This window comes from Apostichopus japonicus, chromosome 10, assembly GCF_037975245.1.
Source record: "Apostichopus japonicus isolate 1M-3 chromosome 10, ASM3797524v1, whole genome shotgun sequence".
In the NCBI taxonomy this organism is placed as follows: domain Eukaryota; kingdom Metazoa; phylum Echinodermata; class Holothuroidea; order Aspidochirotida; family Stichopodidae; genus Apostichopus; species Apostichopus japonicus.
In genome coordinates this window covers 14,491,087-14,508,629 of record NC_092570.1, presented here as the reverse complement: position 1 = coordinate 14,508,629, position 17,543 = coordinate 14,491,087, and the positions used below count along the sequence as shown (strand labels likewise).

At 39.4% G+C, this 17,543-nt stretch overlaps 1 protein-coding gene across 5 annotated transcripts in view; it reads left to right on the top strand.

Moving 5' to 3' along the window:
- Nucleotides 1-17,543, top strand: part of LOC139974761 (uncharacterized) — a 19,141-nt gene extending 1,598 nt beyond the window's left edge. For 2 of the 5 annotated variants that reach the window (XM_071982158.1, XM_071982159.1), the window contains exons 2-22: nucleotides 282-518; nucleotides 1,075-1,149; nucleotides 1,908-2,080; nucleotides 2,376-2,492; nucleotides 3,454-3,710; nucleotides 3,905-4,163; nucleotides 4,621-4,812; nucleotides 5,994-6,149; nucleotides 6,506-6,646; nucleotides 6,923-7,041; nucleotides 7,288-8,217; nucleotides 8,500-8,626; nucleotides 9,499-9,651; nucleotides 10,033-10,125; nucleotides 10,442-11,604; nucleotides 12,288-12,636; nucleotides 12,971-13,130; nucleotides 13,641-13,723; nucleotides 14,271-14,350; nucleotides 15,060-15,224; nucleotides 16,133-17,543. In XM_071982158.1, the coding sequence (XP_071838259.1) occupies nucleotides 358-518; nucleotides 1,075-1,149; nucleotides 1,908-2,080; nucleotides 2,376-2,492; nucleotides 3,454-3,710; nucleotides 3,905-4,163; nucleotides 4,621-4,812; nucleotides 5,994-6,149; nucleotides 6,506-6,646; nucleotides 6,923-7,041; nucleotides 7,288-8,217; nucleotides 8,500-8,626; nucleotides 9,499-9,651; nucleotides 10,033-10,125; nucleotides 10,442-11,604; nucleotides 12,288-12,636; nucleotides 12,971-13,130; nucleotides 13,641-13,723; nucleotides 14,271-14,350; nucleotides 15,060-15,224; nucleotides 16,133-16,189 (5,010 nt within the window). In that variant the 5' untranslated portion in view covers nucleotides 282-357 and the 3' untranslated portion in view covers nucleotides 16,190-17,543. The remainder of the gene's footprint in view (nucleotides 1-281; nucleotides 519-1,074; nucleotides 1,150-1,907; nucleotides 2,081-2,375; nucleotides 2,493-3,453; nucleotides 3,711-3,904; nucleotides 4,164-4,620; nucleotides 4,813-5,993; nucleotides 6,150-6,505; nucleotides 6,647-6,922; nucleotides 7,042-7,287; nucleotides 8,218-8,499; nucleotides 8,627-9,498; nucleotides 9,652-10,032; nucleotides 10,126-10,441; nucleotides 11,605-12,287; nucleotides 12,637-12,970; nucleotides 13,131-13,640; nucleotides 13,724-14,270; nucleotides 14,351-15,059; nucleotides 15,225-16,132) is intronic. The other 3 variants (XM_071982162.1, XM_071982161.1, XM_071982160.1) reach the window with 3 other exon arrangements.

Here is a 17,543-nt window from a genome sequence, read left to right as displayed (position 1 = left end):
AGGGGGGGAGGTATGGATTATCCTGCGTGGTTGACCCACTTGGCAGATAGGAAAATGATTATGTACAAATCACTCCCTTATGCCTAGCCCAGTACACATTTATGCTAGACAAGTTTAGGCCTAGGAGACTATAGGGCTGCATTATAAAATTTAGCTGAACTAGTATAAGTCCCTTAGTTAAGGAATGTTAGACAAAGAAGACATTGAACTTGAGCCTATTTCTCCATATACAATTCCATCCAATGCAAAACAGGTCATTTTAATTATGGTATTTTTTTTAGTTGTTGATAGAGGCTGGGTTTACTGAATGAAGATGTACAGCTGACATAAGATAAAGAGAGAAACTTGCAATAGAAGATGTTACCTATCAATGAAAGCATGTCCCATGTGGAATGCCAAAAGGTGTTGAGACGATTGGAACTGGAAGCATACTGCGGGCTTGTAAGTGCTTTCCGGGCACAAGGAGAGTTGACCCCAGAGAAGAGGGAACTACTTAAAGCTGTTCAACAAATTTTGAGGTAAGGATAACACTGTATCTTAAAAATGGTGAATTGGAAGATTTCAAATTTCATATAATGTGTGATATGTTGTTAAACTGTCCAATAGAAATTTGGACCTTCCAAGTGGATGTTACAATTTTGCATATAGACGTATAACATTTTTGGAAGCAAGTTTATAATTTTCTTTAAACAAATGGAGATCACATGCATAGCTTTCTGCAAAGTTTGATGGACAGGTGTTTTGTCCCATGTCATAGTTTTGATGAAGAATTACATACTAAGTGCTCTTCTAATCAGAATTGGTTTGAGATTAGAAATATCTTGTGTAGTACTGAAAAAGAAGTTTAGGGTATATTTCAGTGAACTGGTTGAAATATGGTTTTCGAAAAAATGTTTGGTGTCATTTATAAGCTTTCTTCTCTAGTTTTTGGTTCAAGATGTTATAAAGCTATGATATTGTTAGGCAAACCAAAAGAACCACAAATAGATTTGATAAGACTTCAAGTATCGAAGTTTGGTAATTGCACCGTATGTTGTATTATTTAATCATATTTCTGCTACATATTTAATTTAGCATTTCAACTGAGAGGCATAAAGCAGAAGTTCGGAGGGCATTTAATGATGAAACGTTAACAAACATTTGTGAGACGTAAGTATCTTTGATTCTGTTTATTTATCGCCAAAACAAATTAGAAAGAATAAAGACAAACCACATGAAAAGCGATATAGTTTAAGTTCTTTCATCTTTGAGGAAATTCTTCCGGTCATAGGTTTGGTGCTGCCATAAATTTATACCATATTTTCCATCGATGAAATTAAAAGTCAATCATATATCTCCAATAACACTCAACAATACAGACACATTTTGTAAATGATAAAACGGGGAAAATTTAGATTCATGGGACCTAACTTGCTTTAACATTACCAAAGTGAATTATTGTATGGAATGCCTACTGTAATATTGAGGTCAAACTTGTTTGCTACAAGGAAAAGCACAGTCAGCATAGATATCTTATGATACAAAGTGACATCATTTTCATGTGTAATTTGTACATTATGACAGCACGTCGAACTCGATGTTGAATACAAAGTTAGATTTTTCAAGCACTCATGCTCTCGAACAGAACAATGATTGATCATTGGAATATATAGAACTTAACATCTTAATTTATATTTTTGTATGGATAGTTTCCATGTATTTGGGATTTACCATTCTTTTTGGACTTTGGAATGATCAAAATGGCCACAAATGAGGGTCTGCCTCATTCTCCTTTTAGAAGGGAATGGTTCTGATATGAAATTGCAGGATTTCAAGCATCTGAGATTGTGATCCTACAATGTAAGTGTATGAATATGTTAATGTAGGTATTGGTTCTCTTCTTTATAACAATCCTTCTGATTCATCAGGCTCAATGACAGTAATGCATCCTTGGAATGGGCCATAGAAGGCAGACGACTGGTCCCTCTGATTCCACGATTGGTTCCGCAGACGGTCTACCTGGAGATTGCAAACAGGGCGGCGAGTGAGGCCCAGGCACTGAACAGATCAGCCCAGCTAGCTGAGCAATCGAAGAAGGAAGGTAATGGATCAATGTGTAGATTGTAAGAGTAACAGTAAAGAAAAAAAGCCTAGGGAGATGAGGAGTTTAGAGAATTGCAAACCAGGAATCAAGCCGACTTGCGAGGTATGGGGGTAAAAGACAAATTTTTCCACATTTTTAGATTCAGAGAATTGCAATTATTTTTATCAAATAGCTTTTTGGAGGCAGGATCTGACATTTTTTTTTTTTCACTTCACAAAGTTTGAGTGTTTAACTTAGAAATGTAAGATTATAGATTTATAATCAGCATCTCCTGAACCTTTCATTTCCAAAGATGAGACCCATCCTATTCCCAACTCATCATCTTCTCCAACTGGATCTGAAGAAAAAAAAGACAAAGCAGATGAGGAACACATCATTTTGCCAAGAGGTACCAAACTACCCGATAAAAGTGAGTAATTAGTAATATTAGCGCATCAGAATCAGGGGTTTAGTCTTACTCAAATATGCCGGCTATTAATATTCAAACAATTTGGTTTTAAATGCCATCTAAAACGTTTAAATTTTTACAGTTTGAAAAGTTTAAAATGTTATCCTATTTTCAGGGCTTTCTAGGTTTTGTGAATGTCATTGCTGTTTTCTTTTATATATTTTTTTTTTATGATGCATGGTCCTTTTAAATGGCCCTTTGGGCCTTCCATAAGTAGCTGTCCCAAGTGATTCCACCATCTTTTTTGGTTTTTGCAAATTTTTCCTTCTGGAACTTTCTCTATACACAATTGGAATGGAATGAAACCTGTCATCAGGGTACTTAATCATTTGCATTTTTTTTGTTGGTGCTATTCCCTTCAGCAGTTTGTTTGAAGAGGCAAACAGTTTAGTCTACGTTAGTCTCGTATTTCTGGAGGGTTAGGAACCCAACAGAAGCTCTTTTGAAACTCTATCCACGTAATGATCTGATTTGAACAACTGCTGACATTAAAGCCTTCTCTTTTTCGATGAGTGAGATGTTGATTTAAATACTAAAAGGGCCTTACAGGTATTGGACTCATTGTACATGAACTTTATGTCCCACAGAGTTTAGCTAAGTTGGTTTTATTGAGCAGGTATTTACTAGTTGAGAACTATTGGCCAACCTTAACAAAAGAAATCCCTTTAAAGTTATACCCTGATAGTCGTATCAGAAACTAACAATCTATACTAATGTCATGTTGGGGTGGAAGCATTAAAGTGTTTTGTAACCTTTGCTCTTCAAACGTTCTTGATGCATTTGTTTTGTTATTTTGTGGACATTTTGGGTACTTCCTATAACTTCTATAAAACAAACTAAAACAGTGCATATTTTATGTATTCTGTCAGTGCTTTCTATCTCTACTTTTGACTGTCATGATTATAACATTGTTATCCTTCAGGTATTATGGATAATCCTAACCTTGAGGAACTGTTCAAAACCAAGGAACCTCCCACAACAAATAAATCAGCCTACCAAGGTCTGATGTTTGTTTCCCGCGCCATGGGGAAGTCTCGCAAGAACGTCACCAGTTCAGGACCGACCCCTGTCGGAGCCCATCCGCAGCACGGTCCTGTGGCAGAGTCTCCTTACGGTGGTTCTGTCTATAAAGCACCAAAGGTCTCACAGCCTGAGATTCTACCCTCGAGTGGACAAAAGGTAAAAGATTGTGATAACTGATGCATAAATTTTTGTGTAAATCCTGCTCTGTTAAAGTTACACTTAGCAAATGGACGAAAAAGGCTTGCGATTTCCCAAAAAATATTGTTTGAAGAAGTGATTTGTATCCACCTGTGCTGAACTCTGGTTGCTTTTTACCGAACGCTGTTGTATATTGCTTTACCCCTCCACAGGGTCTTTTCCAGCCATCGGTGACCGCTCAGACAGGCTTTGCCCATCCATATTCTGCTGCCCCTCCAGGTGGCAAGTATGGCCCTCCTCCTGTTGCGATGCACATGCCATCCAAACCGCATTTCTTACACACTGCGCTGACCGGGTCTAGCGAATTCGCCAAGTTTCTCCCGTACGGGCAGACCTCAAAAGAAAAGGACATTCATCCAGTGCTATCACATCCGCAACCTGGGAAGGAAGCACCAAAGAAACACACGCCAGGTAAATAACATCTTAAAGATATATTCTTCTTGTCTAGATAATAGCCGATTTATTGCATACGAAAGTAGTTATTTGTGGTTTTAATTCCAAAAATGATGACAACTCAGAGTATTTCTCATCAGATTTGCTGAATTTTCTCTCTACTATCTAGTGAATTGTTCTCAACAGCCGCCGTCAAATATATATTTTCACTTTCGAAATTGTAGCAGTCGGTTGTCGAGTGGCCATGACAGCTTCAGCCCAGAATTGTGTTCTCTTTTTAGGCTATGAATGGGTACATTACTTATTCATGCTTTGTAGGTTATCATTTGGTTGCAATCTTTGTAGGATTTTAATTTCAAATAAAAAAAATGAAAAGAAAGATGCATAATACCGAATCGCAGAAGGTTAGCATTACCACAGGAAGAAATTTTATCATAAATTTTGTCCAAGACACATTTCATCTTCATCTTTGCAGCAATCGTTAAGAAATCATCATCTAAGCATCGTAAGAGGCACTCGTCTAAACATGGCACTCAGTCGACATCGGGGGGATCCAGTCACACGTCTGGTAAATCTAAGACAACAGTAGCGCCCTCTATCGGCGAACCTGCGAAGATGTCATCATCTTCGAAGAAGGACAAACATATCGGTTTTGAACATCCTCAAGGTGAGAGCTTTTCATGGCAACTATTTTTTTCCATGAAAATCTAGACCAAGGGTGGACGATAGGCTGCATGTGTTCTGAAAAATTGACCTTGAAGTGTTGTTTGTATCGACCTGAAATATTGGGGTTGAGGACAGTCATGTGATGGCACTAAATATCCACATGTGTATGTGGGTGAAGCCAAATTGCCTGTTACATACACTTTACGTCGGGTCAGCTTTCCAGTTAAAATTTTTAGCTCGAAGTTGATCTCTGGAATGCTCCTTTAAGGCTATATTTATGGTGACATTCTGCTCCTCTGTGAAGGCCTTAATGGTAATGTGTTAGGCTATATTGATGGTGACATTCTGCTCCTCTGTGCAGGCCTTAATGGTAATGTGTTAGGCTATGTTGATGGTGACATTCTGCTCCTCTGTGAAGGCCTTAATGGTAATGTGTTAGGCTATATTGTTGGTGACATTCTGCTCCTCTGTGAAGGCCTTAATGGTAATGTGTTAGGCTATATTGATGGTGACATTCTGCTCCCCTGTGAAGGCCGTAATGGTAATGTGTTAGGCTATATTGATGGTGACATTCTGCTCCTCTGTGCAGGCCTTAATGGTAAAGTGCTGCTTTATAAATCGAAAGATTTCCGTCAAAAACATGTTCTTTCAACTTCGTAAAAACAACCCAGAGCACCCTTGGATGACATTCAACACCATTTGTCCTAGCCACATTTGTACTACATGTAAGTATGTCATTGGAGGCCATAAAAAGTGTCATGTGTTCTCATCGAGTCCAGTGTTACATCTTGGGAAGTGACCTCCTGATGGTTTTTGATTAAGACTGCATAGTCCAGTCACTATGATCGTCAGCTGTTTAAAAGGGGTCAATATTTTCAGAAAGTAAAAGTGTTATAGAAATATAACCTAGACTGATAGCAGTGTTATATAACGGTCACAACATATCTAATTGAGCTTGGTGTCAAACTTCATCCGTTAGCAATGACAGATGATAAGTTGGTATTGGACAAGGCTTTTGTTACTTTGAGCTGGATCGTATTGCATTTTATGGCAAGGAAAAAGCTCTTCATATTTCAATTCAAAATGTCAACCTTGGATAGTAATAATCCCCTCACTAAAAGAATAAGACAAACTTTAGCTCAGTAAATCTATGCTTTGGCCATGTTGATTTTGTTTTCGCAGCTTCAAAATCAACAAGCCCTGTTGTTTCAGCTGGTGGTAGCGGTAAGGGACCGTCCAAGTCCTCCAGTAGTACCTCGCCTGGAGCGGGTTCTATATTTAAGGTGACGACCGTTGGATCTTCAACCCACACCAATCGAATGACAACTTCTCCTTCAGGTACATCATCCCTTCCATCAATTTGTATTTTACCATCACGTAGGTTTGTTTCCATAGCAACAACCACCAGGCAGACTACAGTCTGTGAATTATTAGGGATGAAAACTGCTGATCACTAACGATTGTTGATGCTAGATGATTGAAACTTGTTAGTTCCTAGATTTCTGCGACGTTTCTGCAACACTTTCATCTTGTGAGAATTGATTGTACTATTGAAACAGTTCTTATATTTATCAACTCTTCTTATGTTTTTTAATTTTGCTCTATTTTCTATACAATTTTTCCTTATTCAGGCATTGATTTCGTCTGTCTTGATATAAACTGTTCTTTCCTTTGTTTTATTCCGGGTGGTACAGCTCTCTCCCCCTCTAAGTATTACTCAACACCTTCCTCTCATGGCCCCACAGATTACTCTAATATCTTCAGCAGTCCCTACAAGCCCTCAACGTCCACCCCTCATATCGTCAAGCCAAACCCAAAGGCTCCTCAAAAAGCAGGTAAGACTATTAATTGTACCGTTTACAAAAATTTCATATTCAATCTCTGAAAAAACGGAGTGAAGTTTACATGTGCAATGTAAATAAACATTCACGTTGACTGCCCCCATGTATTGTTGTTAAATGTGAACACCATGATGAAGGCATTACAAGAGAAATTGAAAAAAGCTCGGCTTCAAGCATCATGAGCAACGATGAAGATTTTAATCTTTTAAACTAGACTTTTCAGGACTTTTACCCATACTGCTTTGTTTTTTCCATCTTTCCAATTTGTAGTGGTTCAAAAGGCTAGTGGTCATCAGTACATTTCTGGGAAACCAAATGTCATTGTGGTCCAGAAATCACAGCTGACTTCGAAGACTGGTCAACTACCTCGAACCATCTCAGGGATTGTGGTGAGTTACTCAGTGTCATTTCTGTTCTGGTTTGATCTATATGCTGCTAACGTTTGCAAAGTATCTAAAACTGAGAATTCACAATAAAAATCAAATTTAATTGTCATTTCTTATGACCTGTTCAATTGTTGTATATTCCTCTTTTGTTTTAAATAATAAAGTGAAATTTTAAATGTACATGTTTTGTACGATCCATTTCTTCTTTTTAAAAACCTTTTTCAAATTTTTCTACCCTTTGATAAACAGAGACCTGTTAGCCCAGTCTCAACGAGACCTAAAATTGTCATGACGACAACTCAGACCGGTTTGGCTTCATCTCATTCCGCTCTCGGAAATGCTAGGTACCCCGCCCCCAAGCCGACCACCAAGACCCAGTCACCGGTCATCATGTCCCCGGGGGGGAGAGCGAGGCAGATCATCCCGACCACAGTCCCGTCTTCTGAAGTCAATCCTCTGAAGAACTGGGCCTCCGGTTACCAACCGGGTGGAGCCAATGGAAAGAAAGGTTCCACTACAAGCTCCGGTCAAGTGACTGGTCATGCTGCTCTACTAAAGACCTCCCCAAGTAGCATGAGCTACCTTCCACCTGGAGTTAGTAAGGTACAGAAGACGTCTTCTGTTGGTAAACCGAGTTACTTGATGGGAGGCATGAGCGGACCAAGGGGAAATGCCAGTCAACAGCCTGGAGGCTTTAGTGGGCAGAAGGGGCTAGGTAATTCCAGTCCCCAACTTGGAAGCGTTAGTGGGCAGAAGGGGCTAGGTAATTCCGGTCCCCAACTTGGAGGCAGTAGTGCACAGAAGGGGCCAGGTAATTCCAGTCCCCAACTTGGAGGCGTTAGTGGGCAGAAGGGGCTAGGTAATTCCAGTCCCCAACTTGGAGGCATTAGTGGGCAGAAGGGTAAAACGATAGGTAATCCTAGCCCTTCTTCATCTGAACTGAATGTACCGAAAGGATACTTCGGTCAGTCTAGCCACCTGTTGCCGGGGGGTAACTCTAGTCCTTCAGCTTCATCCAGCCTAAAATCAGGAGATAACCCAGGACAGAAAAGAGTGCCTGACCAATCCAGTCATGTCGTGGGTGGACCTGACAGAGAGAGTGCATTTAAACCAGATGCTACGCAATCGGTTGAAGGTGGCACTCCACTGAAAGGTGGTTCTCAGACTACATCCAGCATGGTATGTGGTTAAGTCACTTTTTCAATGACACAAGTTATGTTATTCTTTTTATACTTTTTGGGGGTTTATATCTATTTTGCACTGTATCAACTTGTTGCTCAACAGTTACCGGTCTCCTATTAATCAAGTGCATTTTCACATTTTGTGCCCACGCGACAGTTTTATGAGAAATTGATTACTATATTTTGTTTGTCCTAGTAGCCCTCTTCCCCTTTTGTCCATTTCAAAACTATTAATTATGCGAACATTTTTGATAATGTCTGTCTCTCCCTTTGTTGTCAGGTTATTGTGAAGCAAAAGTCATCCACTGCAAAATCATTATCAGTGGTAACAGAAGAGGTCAAAGGTCAAGGTAGTTCTAATAACCCTAAAGAAGATGACAGTACAACTGGAGTCGGTGTCTCATCAGGTATTGTTATCACAGTAATATTACATTTCTCCTTAAGTAATCCTAGGATGTAATGCATTATCTGTGGTACATGTCTTATCAAGTGGACATAATCTTTATGTTTCTCATCTGGTAAGGTCAGTGGCATTTCTCTTCATGTAAGGGTAGTCACAGCATTAGGGTGTCTGCAACACAAGCATTAGTTTCCCCTCTCAAATCCTCACCAGGAACCAGATTCTCCTGCCGTAATCAAAGTTGCTGATTTGCCGTGTTTTTCAGCAGGCTCTTTCGTAGAGTTAGTATTTCTGGTTTGAGAATTGGGAACTAGGGCTTGGTTCCATTCTTTCAATGGTTTCGAAAAAACTTGGTACACCATAGTGCAGTATCTTCGAGAAAGTGGTCAGATGCTGAGGTACGATCTCGTCCGTCGGATGGAGACCTTCACTGGTAGTCCTGGGAGCAGCGATGGGCGCAATAATTACACGCCTGCCTCTCGGAACTCTCTGAACACTCATTGACAAGAGAAGGCTTTGTATGGGCCGATGCTTATCAAATGGATAGGATTTCAATTGAGCTTATGTTGGCTTCTTTACCCTTGAGAAATACTAAAACTTGATCAAGAAAACAGCATTCCTTTTATATGGAGTTCATAACCGCTTTAAGATCAGTATCCAGCTCGTAATATTCTAGACTTGATAATTGTTACCAAAAGTGAATATTTATTTTTAGTGTCCTGTTAAATAGTAATTTCACCACTTAATTGGAGCACATCATATTTTGTAGTTTCAAACTCTGTTTCAAAAGAAAATAATTCCTTTACATAAAAAAAAGAAGAAATTACTATATAATCTCCACAACATTCACCTCCCCCACTTTTTTTTTGACGTTTTAAGATTATGGGAAATCTTCACGAAGCCAAGGTAAAACTGTAATGAGCAGTCAGTCTTCTGAAAAACAGAAGGAGGATACATCAATAGCTGAACTTTCCACTGCATCAGCAGCTAGGGCATTACTGGATATGGGAAGTCAACATCCTGTCAAAGGCGGTAAATAACCACAAACGTTTTAAGCGGTTTTAAGGTGCGGTTTTGCCGCAATTTTTCATTTTGGCAAAGAATAGATAGCAAACTTTCCAATTTTATATAAGTAACCCGAGGTTTAGGAAAGAGTGTATTGGGTACAACAAACAAAACTGTTTCATTGTCACCTTGAAAATGCTGTTGGGTTTGTACTGCCAATTAAATACTTAATAAATACTAAAACAAAGAAGATTGAATATATTGTTAACTGCTGCAGTTATGTAGCAATGCTATACTAAAATAAGAAAATTAATGGAAAACGAAAATGATGTTGAAAATCATTGAATTGAGTAATCATTTTAACATAAATAAATAAATTGTGCTCCCACTTTTTCCTCTTTTTATAAGAACCAACCAAACCGACGAAGACCACTGACTTACCAACTACCTCTGTTGCTATGGTAACTCCAGTCTCGAAATCTGAAAATAAACTTGAATCTGGTAAGTTATTTCTGTTAAAGGTGTGTGCAGTTGTTCTCTTTGCACATGTTTACAAACTTTTTATACTTGGGAAGGGGCATGTGGGATGTGTGGTTGGGGGGCAGGCAGCAATGTAGGGTGTGGAATTTAGCATGTTGATTGTGTTGAAAGAGTTTCCTGCAAAAAGACATCCACATTGTTTATAATTTTTCAATTGCAGATCGTTATAAATTTTCCACTAATAAGTACTCTACGATCAGGCGCTCTTTTTTTCTTCTTTTAATTGGTTTTCAGTGCCTAAGAAAACTTTAAATTTGTTCTTATTATTTTGCAAAAGGGTCAACGCAACCAGGTGCTAAAGTTGGGATCAAATCGCAGAGTTCCAAGAAATTGGGAAAGGGAGAATCCCCACTGGTGACCATAGAGGACCAAGGTGTGGTCTCAGAACGGATCGCACTCACTCCTTCGGACGTGTCTGAGTTTGTCGACCAATTTGAAGAGTTTCTAGAGAGAGAAGGTTTAGTAATGCCAGAAAAGACTGGTGCAGCCTCGAAGGAATCTCTGGTGGACGGTCCAGTTGTGGAGAAAACGGAGATCAGGCCAAAGATTGGTGGAATCCAAAGAAAGGAAACAAAAGAAGATGCGGATAAGAAGGAAAAGGCGATCTCCACGGCAAAGCAGACGAAAGCAATTGAGGATAAGAGAGACCAAATTAAGAATGTTAAAGTTGTCACGACTGTAGGCTCGGAATCGATCCAATCGGCTGGGACGGTCATGTCAAAGAGATCCGTTGAATCGATCCCATCGGCCAAGAAACTCATGTCAAAGGGAAGTGAAAGACAAGACATGGGAAAAGACAAATCACGTCCAGTGAGTCTCGCGTCGGAGATTAAACATAACCTACCTTCTGTGATGCTAGAGCGGAACGTTACATCGGGTGCTTCTAAAGTTATCAAACAATCGACTGTAAGTCAAGTTGATACTGGCCTAGTGAAGGTAGTCACAGATCAGCCGGAAAATAAAAGACCAGTCCACAAGTCTGTCGATTCCAGATCTGTTCTCGTCGATTCTAAAGAAGGATCGGGCACTGCTAAACCTGATCCATTACAGAAAACCGATTTGTCACAGAAAACTGATCCATTACTGAAAACCAATTTGTTACAGAAAACTGATCCATTTCAAAAAACTGATCCATTGCAGAAAACCAATTTGTTACAGAAAACTACTCTGTTACAGAAAACTGCTCCGTTTCAGAAAATTGCTCGGTTACAGAAAACTGATACGTTAAAGAAAACTGATCCTTTACAGAAAAGCGATCCTTTACAGAAAACTGATTCGTTACAGAAACCTGATCCATACCAATGGGAAGACAGTCCAGAACAAGTCATGTCAGATCTGATCCTGGCGATATCACAGCCGAAGATTTCTCTCTCTAAGATGAAGAAACACGAGGATACAGTCAAAGAGAAACGACTCGGAGAGGTCATTAAAATGTCTGAGGTAGGAAGCTGTTTAGTTTCCTTGGTTTCAGTTTAGCTTGGCATGGAAAGATTGTGTTAGTTATATATCTATTTGAAACTATTGTTATTTCTCTTTCTGTCATAACTTAAAAATTGAAACGGAACTGGAAAGGTGTTTTTGAAATTGTTTTTATAGCATTCACTGCATTGACAATTCTCTAAGTTCTCAACAGTTCCATTTTTGCTCAAGATGTACATTATGAAAATCGAAGAATTACTTATTTAGAATTAGCCTTTCTCTCCTGTATGTGTAATTTGCACCTAAGTAAAACTTTGTTCATTTACCTGTGAAGATCAAAATACCAGCTTTGTTAAGGTTTTTTGTTAATAATTTAGTCATTTTTATTTAAAAAAAGAAGAAAATCCGGAGCCTGTTTCTTGACTCATACTAGCAAATTTGGAGAATCTTGTGCAATCAACAATCTTCTGTAATTTCCATTTGCTGTTGCAGAAATAATGTTTCTTGTTAATGGCTTCATTGACATGCTCAGGAAGGTCAATTTCAAAACTGAAAAGCTTTAATATCTTAAAGATAATTTTTGGCTTTGTAATAGAATTCAATTCCCCTTAATCAAGGTGTGGGGCTATTTGTGTTCTCCATTATCGAACATCCATCCATCGTTTCCTCAAACTTTGAGTAGTCTATTAATTTTCTCTGACAAGCAGCCGCCTCCATCCCTACCATCGAAGCCGGCCAGCGTCGTTTTAGAATCTCCGAGCAGTAGCTTCGACATGTCTCACATGAACCTGGAGGACTTCACCAGCCAGAGACTCGAGGAGGATGAGGATGATGATAGCGATGAAAGGTTCCCAGGAGAGGGAAAGGATGGTGGAGGTGAAGACAGGGTCGTGGGAGGGACAAACCAGGAGACAACAGGGGGTACAGAACGGTCCGCACTCAACTGGCACGAAGAGGATAGAGCAACAGATAAAGGACCCTATGAAGCACAGATCAGAATACCAGGGGGTAAGAAGATGCCCTCCAGCGAAAAAATTTGGGCAGATGGTTCAGGTATGTTTGAGATTTATATTTTATTTTAGGTTTCCGGTTTGTCAGCAGTCATGCTAACCTGTATGTTTGTCCTATTGATGGAGACTTTTCATGAACTACAGAGGTGGTGGTCTACGATGAAATGGAAATGTTAAAAATGTTTGCTGTCTTGCTTTGAATAAAACTCATGGGAAAGTCTACCAGGGGAAACAAAATTCCACCAAAAAAGCCAGATGGAAATAAATCAAAAAATAAAATAACATAAAAATGGAAGACTATTAAATGAAATACTGAGGTCATTTTTACCTCTTTCCATCTGTGTCCAAGCTCTCATCCTTTGATTCAACCTTCACAGATTATCCACCAGTTTCCTGTTCCGATAGCTCAGTTAGCGAAGCATCAGGCTCGGAAACCCAGCAAGTCAGAGCCAGCAAGAGAAAGCGTAAAGCACCAACCCCGATTGACGAAGAGTCGGGCCCTTCAAGTATGCCCAGCTGGGCCAGGGCTGCCTGGAAGTGAGTTTTTATGAGTTTACGAGGTTTTATGTTATATTGAGATATGTCAATTATGTTATGATGTGTAAAATGTTATGTAATGAATTGTGTAACTATAGTATGTGTTAGGTTCATCTCCTTGGTTTGGCTTCAAGAAGCTCAAATGTTGTGGTAAACTTATCTTCAGAATCAGTCACTGTCCAACTTAAAATTTTGGGTTCTGGAGACATGGATGTGGTTGGCAGGGGTCCTAGCAGGTCCATTTCAGAATTTCTTTTGGGTTCTGACGACACAGAGGGTGTTTGACTGGGATTGTGTCAGGACAGGTCATAAGTTTAAGATTCTGAAGACATGGGTGTGTTTGTTTAACCGGGATAGTTACAGGACTGAAGATGCCTGTTTTTTGGGGGGGCGGGGGAGGGGGGCTATTTCCTCATGCTCAGCTCCCTTTCTGTAAGATGACCTTATTATATCAGTAATGTGAACGATTACCCACAATTCCTAAGTCCATCTCCTTCTCTGTTTGACCAGCATGTTACTGAGAGTGATGAGGTTTCGAGGAGCAAACAGAGCCAAAGGTGACATCAACGCTGCCTCATGGTTCAACCGTCCAGGTAACACCATTAACCGGTTCCACATAGCATCAAGTCCAGAATATTTCGGATCGTTTATTGATATACAATTTTGTGGGAAAGTAAACAAGTTATTGGGGCTGTCTTGAATTTTAATAAAATGGTTTTATCAGACCCCCAAACTAAGATTTGAGAACCCACTTGGGTACAGTATAGATCTTGTTTTCTGGGTTGAACTATTTCAATTCTGTGTTAGTAAAAAAAAATTTTTGGGATTATTGCCCAAAGTAATTCAGATGTACTTAGTCAGTTTTTCTTTGTTGATCATATGGTTCTAAGCAATATCAATAAATCTGTCTTTACCTGAAGAGATCTGAATATTGATATTCAACCAGAGTGACAGGGAATGTGTTTTGTAAATGCAAGAAGAACAATGTTGAGGTGTGGAAGGGAAGGTGGAGTGGAAAGTGGCACCTCTGAGGGGGAGCACAATAATTGTGATTTTAAAGCGGGGTTATGAAGGTTTCCTTTGTTTTTATAAAAATGATATGCCATTTATCGAATTACATTTTCGTTTATTCATCTTTAGTTGACCCAAAGGAATCTCCCGAGTACTTTAAGATCATCAAAACCCCGATGGATTTCAGTACCATTAAGAGGAATCTTGAGGTTTGTAGCCAAAAATTTTTTTTTTCAAATATGAAAAAAAATCTTCATTTGCATGTGAAATATGTTATCCTCTGTACATCTAGTATCAGAGATTGTCAAAACAATCTCAACATCCTGCTGAAATATGCATCCAATTCCTACATGGCTTTCTTGAGATACTGATCATTAAAATTTCCAAAAGTGACTGTGTACAATGTTATTCATATATGTATACCAGGAGGCATTGGATGTATTTGATACAAAACTTCAGATTTTGAAATCACTGCTCCATCTACAATTTGCTGGTTTAAATACTGGTTTCATTGATCTTCCCCCAAAACAACTAAAATATTCAAACCTCTATCCTTGACATACCTTTGCACTTAGGAGGTACTGGATGTTGCAGGTTTGAAATATTGAATTGCTCCCCTCCCCCTCCATCCCCACCCCAATTTCAAGAATACCATCTTTCTCTTCTCCTTGCTCCAGATTCATAAGCAATCTTCTGGTTGAAATTTTTCATCCGTCATCCTGAAACAACTAAAATATTCAAACTTCTATCCTGAACATACCTTTGCAGTTAAGAGCTACTGCATGTTGCAGGTTCAAAATATTGAATTTCCCCTCACTCCCCCCCCCCCCCTCCCTCCTCACTCCCAATTTCAAGAATACAATGTTCCTCTTCTCGTTGCTGAAACCCGATTTCCTTTGATATCTCCTCGCATTTCAGAACGGCTTATACCAAGGATTCACCGATTTCCATCACGACATGATAATGGTACGAAGAAATTGCCTGAAATTTAATCCTCCGGGACACAAGGCCCGGAAAGACTGCGATGAGGTGTTTCAGTTTTATCAAGAGGAGTATAATAAAACGACAGAGAGATGGGGCAAGGTAGGAATGAGTTGCACTGGTCAACTGAGAGTTGCTGAGCTTTCGTTTTATTTATTAGTATTTTTTTTTTTTGTAATTTAAATTTTGCAGATGTGGATGGTTTTCATGTGTAGGTCACCCTCGCTCAGTAAGCCTAACACAATTTGCTGTCGAGAAAGTACTGGCGGCCATTAAAATACTGTTCATACTACTAGAGCCTTCGGTTCTGTATTTAGAGGTGTTAAGAGTCAGGCCAGGCCAGGCCACCCAGGGATGATCGTTTCTCAAGGTCCCGGGGATGTTTTCCTCCCATTTGTCAATCTTTACTTTTGATTCAGTATATTCCGAAAATAAAAATTACAATACTTTTCTTTATCTTGCTTTCCTCACCCACTTTTCATCCCAGGGCCCCAAATTTTCCCCTTACCCCCACTCCTGTCAGGTGCGACACCCTGCGACACCCTTCACTAGACACAGGTGACCAGACACCCCCGATTTCTAGGGACAGTCCCCTGGATTCCATGTACCACCCTATGAAATAAAGGTTCCCCCCCCCCCTTCCCGAAATGCCCCAGGATTTTATGTTTTGTCCCAGGATTATTTCAGAATTTGGCAAAAGGCCCTGAATAAACTTGAATAAACTGAACAAAGTCGAATATAGGTACATGAGGTAATATTTATAAACATAAGGATTGTTGCGACTGATGCCCCAGGATTTTATGTTTTGTCCCAGGATTATTTCAGAATTTGGCAAAAGGCCCTGAATAAACTTGAATAAACTGAACAAAGTCGAATATAGGTACATGAGGTAATATTTATAAACATAAGGATTGTTGCGACTGATGACTCTGTACCCTGCGTAACAAGTTGAGCGGTCAATAGGTGTTGATCGCAGTGTGAACGTCTGTCTTCCCTTTTGTTTCTCTCAGGCACAAAGTGCTCCCAAGTCACCAAAGAGGCTGCGTCCAGATCAGACGGCAAAGTGATGCTGGGGTCAACCATCCCCTGCTCTTGGAGCAGGCACCATTCTTGGCCCCCATCTGGGCCACTCTCGGCCCAGCAGGTGCTGGTAATATCATATTGATATTTGACAAGCATATCAGCTCTTTGAAACGGAACTGCTTAAAGCATTGTGCTCCTCTGCATCCCGTGATGACTATTCTGGGCATTAGACATCCATTTAAACTGACAAGGAATGATAAGATGGCAAATCATTAACTTGGAAAAGAAGATTACTAGAGGAAAAGAAGGAACCATTTTCAATAATTACCACGGCAACTTAACATGGCCAAAATCATGTTCTTCTTTGTTATGACTGACAAAGGTTTCCAAGCGATGCTTTTTGGTTTTTATAATAATCGTAACCTATGCATTCATGATGGCTTGTGTGTGTGTGTGTGTGTGAGTGCGTTTGTGACGCCCAGCTTGTAAACACGATATCTCAAGAAGGAAAGGTCAAACCTTTAGTTTTCTTAGAAGGCAACTAGTCAGTGACATTGCATTATAATAGGTTCATTTGAATAAGAATGAACCATATGAAGCACAAGAATGTGTATGGTATGTGTACTAGGTGTGGTTGGCTTAGGTGAATTTTTATAGTGGAGGTCAAAGGTCATTTGGGGTCACCAGGGGTCAAATTATGAAAAGCATGCTTATTTTCAAATATTTCAGCAAGGACAGATGTCATATTTAGTATGTTGATGCATCTATCACATTTAGTACAAGAAGCCGTTGTTGAGATCAATGGTCATTTCAGGACAGCCTGAGTCATTGTTAATTTATTGGTTGTTACATCACACTGCTTTTCACCGTATTACTAAGATCAAATATGTTGTACACCCGCACTATATGTTACTTCAGATTCATGAAGAAAATTGCTCATATTACATCATCGAGGCCACAATGCTGTTTTCAAGTTTGTTTCTCCCCTTTTTTTCACTGCATTATACTTACCAGGGAGTTGCTAGAAGGAGAAACAATTCCAGTCATTTGTATGATGGACATACATCCATTTTTGACAATAATCTTTTGATATATTTTCTGCAATCATTTAATTCTTTACTTTTGATTCGGATCAGCAAAGTGATGCAGAATCATACATGGAAATGGCTTTTAAGTCAAAATGTCTACATTGATGTAATATTGACAATCATCGTGATGAAATTGCAACATTTGTTGAGTTTTTGACTCAAATATGAGTAAATAATATCCATGCATTGAAGTAAATCCTAAAGCCCATCATATGAACATCTGTTTGTTTCAAAATGCTCCAAAGGCATGTGTATTTATACTCTTGCTAAGTTAATGGAGTAATGCATATGTGTCTGTGTGGGGGTGGGG